At 41.5% G+C, this 8,701-nt stretch overlaps 1 protein-coding gene across 1 annotated transcript in view; it reads right to left on the reverse strand.

The window, feature by feature from the left end:
* Nucleotides 1-6,785, reverse strand: part of Lrch2 (leucine rich repeats and calponin homology domain containing 2) — a 64,984-nt gene extending 58,199 nt beyond the window's left edge. The window contains exon 1 of the mRNA XM_031379776.1: nt 6,641-6,785. Coding sequence (XP_031235636.1) covers nt 6,641-6,785 — 145 coding nt within the window. The remainder of the gene's footprint in view (nt 1-6,640) is intronic.
* Nucleotides 6,786-8,701: the final 1,916 nt, after the last annotated feature.

The raw sequence follows: 8,701 nt of genomic DNA on the forward strand, positions 1-8,701 counted from the left end.
ACACACACACACACACGAGAAGAAGAGAATGTCTCAACTCAACCAAAGCCTAGCCTGAGGCTCAAGGGGCTAATGTTTCTACAATGAAGGATCTTCCGGGCTTCCTGCAGCAGACTGACTGAAATAAGCCAGGGTCAAAACAGACCCTTAGATTACCGAATTGCCTAAGCCCAGTGTAGTGTTCACTATCCAAATAAGGGTATCATTTTCCCTTAGATGCAGACCCTGAATTTTCAAGCTGTGCCATTCTGGTTTCTATCTTGATAGTTGAAGTCAATGGCATTTTTTAACCAATGGCCACTCCTCTTTTGTCCTGTTTTCTTGGAGATCAGTACATCAGTCATAACTTTCTAATCTGTCCCTCTTGAGTAATTCTTTTCTTAGCAAGAAATGTCATACACAAACTGGGGACCAAACTACATCTGCACTCTATTTAACCTCAAACATGGTCCCATAAACAACGTAAGTTCACCAGGACCATCCATCATTTCTGCTCTCCATCATCTCTCATTTCATAACTAGTCAGCTGTTCCTGTCTACTTGGAACACGTCAACCTCAGGCAGTCTTACATATTCCTCCCATTTTCATCAACTTTAAAGACATCCAATTCCCCCAGATCAGTTTCAAAATCTTGAGAACACTCTTAACACAAATGTTACTTTCTTTAGCCTCAACTGAATTTCCATATAAAATTCCCATTCTCCCTGTCTCAAGGTCAGATGGTTCTTAAGATATTATTTAAGATCTTAGGGTTACTGATGACTTTTCTGTTCCCCTACATCCTATCACTAACCCACACACTCTCTTCGATAGTATTATTCATAAAACAACATTTTGCTATTTTAGATATTAACAATGTTTTATTCAACACTCCACTGCTACCTGTATCTTAAAAACCTTTCACTTTCACATAAACTAAACCTGACAGCCAATATTATCAACAACTTACTTATTATTTCTTTTCCATGGATTCTAAAACAGCCTAAACTTATTTGGGCAAGACCTTGCTTAAGATCTTCCTTCTTTCCTTGTGTTAATATCTAGCTCCAATATAAGGATAACCTAATCATTTGCAGTCCTTCCCACCAAACATCACTCCATAGCACGATCTCCCTCCTAAATTTTCTAGGCAAAAAGGGCTGCAGAGGTACCTCAGCTGAGGCCCGACTCAGTCAATAATCTGTCACTTAGTTCATTCAAAAGGGTAAAAGCTGATAGGAGTGGGCCAGTCATCTGGATGATTGAAAACAGACTCAACATAGGACAGCCCTGGTTACACTCTAGATGACCCTGCGCACATTGCTGTTATTCTCACTCAGAACCTACCAGGGATGCCTATCCAATGAATCAGCTAAAAGCTCCTCATTACCCCCTATATGTGAGCTTAAGAACTGTGACCGGGACACCATGCTGTGGCTTATAGAATTACAGTTGGACCACAAATACACCACATCCATGTCCTAGCTATATAAGCAAGCAATTTTTCAATCTTGTGGGGTTAGGTCCAAGGCTTTTCTTATGATATACCCCATTAAAACCTCAGTTAAGATCATAAAAAAATGCTGGGTGTTTTCCATAAATGGTCCTTATCGTGGGCAAAGCAGTCTGAGCTGGATGATTTAAAGTTCAGAGATGTAGTACTAGGCGACAGTTGAAGAGTTCCAGAGAGAAACCAAGGGCTGAACTTGCAAGAAGCTAAGAATAATGGAAGTATCGAGAAAGTGTGGAATGGCCAAGATGCAGAGGCAGAAAAATTGAGCATATGGAAGACAAGAAACTGTGGAGAGCCAAAGACAGGAGCTGAACTTCAAGAACTGAAACTCTGGTTACTAGAAGAGTTTGAAAAAGCCACTGAGTAATGAAGCCCCCAAATTTCTGATACCCATACTCATAATCTATACCTTTAGCCGCTGGTTTTGAGTCTCTACAACCTGGGCAAGAAGCCTATGCATCCAAAAGCTACAGCAAAAAAGGTTGTGCTTTGACACTTTGAAGCCATAAGCCTCTAGCTCTCTGTGCTCAGAGCTAAATGAGATGGGTAGTCTTTGAAAGAAAAGGCTCTAAGCCTCTGTATCTCAGGGCTACCATTAAGGAACACAAAATTCATGACAGCAGAATTATATAAATAAAGGTGAGCAAACCCTCAGTCATTAGGCTTTGGCGAAGCTGGCAGAGAAGAAGCAATGAACACGAAGACCTGGTGTTTGGGAGCACCTCTACTCTTGATCTGCCTAGAGATGATAACTCTTTGACACAAGATGTAACTCTTAGAAACTGTAACAAAGATGTAACTCTTTGTAACTCTTTGTAACTCTTAGAGACTGTAGATCTTAACTGCTCTCATAGCAAGGGAGGACGGCAGGCCAAAGCAGGAGGAGCAAAGCAGAGCCCAGCATGCTACAAGAAAACAGGAAATAATTCTCAAACAAATCACAGGTACCCATTTGTCTCACGATTTCCTGGCCCTCATAGCAATATAATTATGACTTTGAAGACTGAGTCTGTGACCCAGCCAGTCTTGGTGTCTCATAGTTATAATTCTCTCATTTGTGAGGCTGAGGCAGAAGGATTGCTGTACATTTGAAGACAGCTTGTGCCACAGAATGAGCTTAGGGGCTATCTGGGCTATACCATAAGACCCTGACTCATAAAACCAAAAATGGTTGAATTCCTTAAAAGAATATATTAGTGTTAAAAATATTCTATACTTTACTATTTTCAATGCCATCTTTATTATTTAATGAAATATCATGAATAATACAAATATGACAAAATATTTTAACAGTTTGGAAATAAGTTATTTTTCATATATTTTTTTTACTTTTACATATTTTTATATTGTACAATGGGATGTTTTTTAAAGGAGTTAGACAATTTAAAATAGTTGGTTAATGTGCTCTGATTGTCTGTTCTTGCTTTGGATCACTGCCTCCCCCTTGCCATGAGTGCAGTTAAAATCTACTGTCTCTAACATATAATTTAAATCAATTATACTGAATAATTAACCTAAATATTTTAAATAATCTAACCCCCTTTTTAAAAAAAATCCCATTGTGCAATATAGGAAAATGTAAAAAACAAAAATAGAACATGTAAAAACAATAGCATATCTCTAAACTCTTAAAAGTTGATATTTATGCTTATGAAGTAATAATACGTTTTTTTCTTAAAATTCTTAAAAGTTGATATTTATGCTTATGAAGTAATAATACGTTTTTTTCTTTCTAGCACTTTTTTCTGTTTTTATTTTATTTTGTTTTTATATTGCAAGTGTGTGTGTGTGTGTGTGTACATTTCCATATGAGTTCAGGCACACATGTGTCACAGTGCATGTGTGAGCAGGTCACAGGTGTTGTGGCAATCTCAGGTGTTTTAGCAAACTTTTCCGTGTATTTGAGACACGATCATGTGTAGTACCTGTATCTTAACATAAGGTATCTGGCCTACAAGTTCCTGGGAATTCTCTTGTCTCTGCCTCCCATCTCACCTAAGTTTCAGAACTACAGATATGCAGTCCACCCCAGCCAGGTTTACATGAGCCCTGGGGACCCAAACTCAGGTCCCCATGTTTCCATGGCAAGCACTTTGCTATCTCCAGAGAAATCTTCCTGTTACTTTTCTTTTTCAGCTAAAAAAAAAAATAGTATTTTCCTGGAATCTTGGAGGGTGACCCCAGAGAGGACTCCTAGTAACGGAGGATACTGAGCCTCAATTAGCCATTTTCTATAGTCAGGCAAGGCTCCCAGTTGTGAGACTGGGGTTTAAGCCACAAAACCTTCAGGACCTCTGTCTTGCCTGCAAGATGTGCTGGGGTAATTGTGGCTCAGAATGTATGGGAATGGCCATCCAATGACTGTCTAAATTGAGGCCCAAGCCACAAGAAGGAGCCTATGCCTGACACTTCCTAGATGGCCAGGAACTGGAAACTCAATGGCTCAAAGATCTAGGGTAGAACCAAACACAATTAACAACAACAACAAGCAGTGAAATGATTCCTAGGGATACTGTGCTATACTTATAAATTGGTGCCTAGCCCAATCAACATCAGAGTGGATTCCTCCAGCATCTGATGAGAGCAGGTACAGAAACATACAAGCAGACACTCAGGGAACCCTGTGGAAAGTGGGGCAGTGTAGCAGCCAGAGGACACCAGGCAAACATGACTTACATAATCAACTAAACACAGTTCATAGGGGCTCACAGAGACTGAAGCAGCAATCGCACAGCCTGATGGCCCTGTCCTATGTCCTCAGCATATGTGCTGTGCTTGTTTAGCTTGTGCTGTTTGTGGCAGTGAGGGTGTCTCTGACTCTTTTACCTATGCGTTAAGACTTCTTTCCTCCTACTGGGTTGCCATATCCAGCCCTAGCATGAGGGCTTGGGCCTACTCTTATTGCATCCTGTTATGTCATGCTAGGTTGATATCACTGGGAGGCCTGCTCTTTTCTGAAGGGAAATAGAGGGAGCAGTGGATCTAGGGGGATGGGGGGAGGTCACTGGGAATTGTGGAGGGAGGACAGACAATGCTCAGGATGTGTTGTATGAGAGAAGGTTAAATAAAAGGAGCAGATTATATATAGCTCAGTGTTGTAGCACACCCTTGATTCTAGCACTCACAAAGCAGAATGACTGAAAGTTTAATGCCAAACTTGGACTACACAGTAGGTGCCAGATCAGCCTGAGTTATAAAACAAATCGCTGCCTCAAAAGATAATAAAGTTATTAAACGGTACAATGGAGGAAAGCTACGAATTGCAATAAAATATCACAGCTACTATAAAAGGGGACTGAAGTTATCACTGCCACAGGTGAAGGACCAAATAAAAGGAGGATAACCAAAAGGCAGGCTGTCTGACAGGAAGTGACTACAGACTAAGAAACATGCAAAGATGGGCAGTTGGATACTTTCGAAAAGCAAACCCTTTTCAAAATGTTTTGGTACTGCAAGACTAAACAAAAGCATGGGAGGTTAGTAAAACAAGATGAGTTCCTTGAATGCAATACAAAACAAAAATATGATTACCTCAATGCATAGAAAAAGCATTTTACAAAATCTAATGCCATTTAAAATTAAAATACTACAAAACTAGTTATAGAAAGGAATTTCTTCAACCTGATTGGGGGGGGGGGGTTGAATAAGAATGGCTCCCATAGGCTTATATATGAGAATACTCAAGTTATCAAGGAGTGCGACTACTTAGAAGAATTAGGACAAATGGCCTTTGTGGAGTAGGTGAAGTCTTGTTGGAGGTAGTGTGTCACTGGGAGTGGCCTTTGAGATTTCAAGAGCCCAAGCCTGGTCCAGTGTATCTCTCTCTTCCCGCTGCCTGCAGATCCAGACGTAGAACTCTCAACTTCTCCAGCACCATGTCTGCCTGCAAGCTGCCATCCTCCCTGCCATGATGATGCAATGGATTGAACTTCTGAAACTGTAAGCCAGCCCCAATTAAATGCTTTCTTTTATAAGAGTTGCCATGGTCATGGTGTCTCTTCATAGCAATGGAAACCCTAAGATACCTAATAAATAAGGTGCTCAAATACCAAAGTTAAGATCAAATCTATTGGGAAAATACTGAAAATGTTAGTTACCCTTCCAAACACCGACAGGAAAGACCTTTTCTCACTATATCTAATTATATTGTACCATAATTTATATTCAGGACAACTAGGTAAGAAACAGAAATGAAAGGCATCGTAATGCAAAAATAAGAATAAGTTTTCTTCAGGGATTCGGACTCTGAGAGGGCACCATGCTCCAGTAGATGGTCCTACACCCAAGTCCATACAGACAGCACTAAACAGATTCTGGATTAAAACAAACGAAGTACATGAAGTGGGGAGATCAAGGTGGTAGGGGAGATCAAAGACCACTACACGGGATGCAATGAGAGATATGCATTTGATCAAAACGCATTCTATGCATTTATAATGTTCTCAAACAGTGTAATGCTGTGCACTGCTTGCCCTGCTCGCCGTGGGCGCTAGTAAATGTGCAAGCATGTGGTGGAGAGATGTGAAAGACAAGCAGAATGCTTTGATCACAATGAAGAGAGGTGGGACTGGAAACTCAAGGTTGTGAGGAACAGCCTGATGTTAGCAGCCAGCACTGCTACCTGAAGTGATGGTGAAGTCCCAACCCATCCTGCCACTAGGGGTCATGCCTGGGCTGATGGTAGTGCAGCCCCAAACGTCTGTGTCTATAACCATGGCCTATGTTACCACCAAAGATGATGCTGATATCCCTTGTGAGGACAGTACAGAGCTGGCCCCGCCCTTCACTGGTTGTGGCACTGGCGAGAGACGGCCCCGCCCTTCACCAGCTGCAGTACTCAGGAAGTGCCCCACCCACACATCTCACCTGGGCAGCACAGTAGAGCTGGCAGGGGTTGGGGGGGATGGGATGGGTTGGAGGGGACAGGGTGGGGTGGGTGGGCTTCTCTGAGAACATGAGCCCTCTTCTGCCATGAGGTGGTCTGGGCTCGGGAGAGATGCCTTCCCTCACCCTCTCGCCCCAGTAACCTGTAGCAGATAGTGCTGGCCACAAGATCATGAGAGCAAGACAGCCAGTCCCATGCCCCACTGGCTATGGCTTTCAAGGTAGAAGAACCTGCACTACTAGGACAGCACAATAGACCTTACCCTGATGGTAGGAGCTAGGGTGAGCCAGCCCCAAGAGCTGGAGAGCTGGAGAGCTGGCTCCGCCCCTTGGGTAAGCTAATGAGGCGGTGCTGGAAAGCTGACCCTGGTGGTGTGGGTGCAGGAGAGCTGGTGGGCTACCACCCATGCCCAACATGGTCCACGCCAACATCTACCCCATCTATGAACTGCTGCAGTGCATGAAGGGGCTGATCCTAGAGAGCCACAGCTTTAGAATCTCCAAGACACAGGGCAAAAACAGGATACGCGAGAGGAGTCCTGGTGAGGACCCAGTATTGATAGCATAGCAAACTCCCAGAGGCTTCGAACCAGACCAATGACTCATTGCAGTGAGCATTTGCAAGTAAAGATATCTGAGCAAAAGGGTTTAGTGTGTAGTACATCGTGTCACTGACACACTGCAGCTTCCACGGAGGAGTTTTTTATTTGTGTGTTTTGTTTTCGTTTTGGGGAAAGGGTTGCAAGGGTGGATATGAATGGATGGGGAAATAGGTGGGATTGGGTACATGATATGAAATTTACAAAAGATCAATATAAGTTTTTAAAAAGACTTCCAAAACTACTGTTTTAAATTAGAAAATATTTAAATATAGGGGACTCGTGTTCATAACACTCTTAGAAATGTCTACGGAGGAGTATCAGGAGACATGTCATCCAGCATGACATACAATTCAGGCCTGATCTCTACTCTGTGTATAGGAAGCACATGCAAACACACACACACACACACACACACACACACAAGATTTCCATGAATATAAAAACTGTAAAGTAATTCGAAGATTGATATACAACCCAGTAATTCCATTTCAAAGTATATAAAAGAAAAAAGTTTCCACATATACAAGAGATATGCTTAATGTTTACAGGTCAATTGTCTGCAGGAGAAAGAGGGTAGCATAAAAAGTCAGAGAGAAAGTGTATAATAGTGTAGCATCCCAAAAGAATGAATTGCACTTCAACACCAAAAACAAACAAAAAACTAGATGAATCTCAGAAACATAATTAAAGAAAACATAAAAGTTACTAGTTAAGGAAAACATAGTGTAAATTGGGTTTTATTTTTTTAAGCTTTGAGACAATGAATAAGAGAATGAGACACTGAAATGTTTTGTGAAGACACAGCTTACTGGCTTGAATGTGTTTTAGCAACCACTGACAACCATAGTTTCACAATGCAAAGCATAGTCGAACAAGTGTGGAGAAAAAAAAAACTGACATTGAAGCAAAGATAATGTAGACAGATGAGAAACTATGAGAAACTGCTGACAGGTCCGGTTGAAGGCAAGGAGGAGAGGAAGCAGAAAAACAGTGGCAGTGGGAACAGACAGGAAGGAGAGTTATTCAAAAGCCTCTGGTGAACACGCACCAATTTCTAACTGATGGAGAAGTTGAGAGAAAGAAAAGAAGCTGGAACAAGCCCCACATTCCTAATCTGAGTGACAAGACAGTCAATAGTCAGCAACAAGAGCTCGTTATCTGATAAGCTGGGTTTGAGAAAATCTTGGGATATCCATATTCAGTAAGGTTCTATGTGGTCCTCTTTCTAAGCCAAAGCATTCTTTCTAAAGCTCCGGTGGCGTCCCTATAGTCCAATCACATGTCATCCGAACCTCTAAGCAGGCAATGCACATTGTTTTTACTTACAACATTTAACCTTCAAAGTTAAGGTTCAGAAATGATGGTTACCATTGATGTTTTGGGAAAGAAAAAAAATATTCATTTTTTTCATTGTGGGGATTGTTCTTTTCGCTGAAAGGCGCTTGGCATCATTCCTCATCTCTGATTACTAAATGTCATTATCAGCACCACCCCCAAATTGTTACAATCAGATGTGTTTCCAGTCCTTGTCTGACTATGCTTCGCATTGTGTAACTGTGATGGTCAGTGGTTGCTAAAACACTTTCAAACCAGTTAGCTGTCTTAACAAAACATTTCAGAGTCCCATTTTCTTATGTTTTGTCTCAAAGCTTTAAAACGTGAAACCCAATACTATACTATGTTTTCTTTAACTGTAGTAACTTTTATATCTTCTTGCCCAAT

The sequence above is a fragment of the Mastomys coucha genome, chromosome X (genome assembly GCF_008632895.1).
Source record: "Mastomys coucha isolate ucsf_1 chromosome X, UCSF_Mcou_1, whole genome shotgun sequence".
In the NCBI taxonomy this organism is placed as follows: Eukaryota; Metazoa; Chordata; class Mammalia; order Rodentia; family Muridae; genus Mastomys; species Mastomys coucha.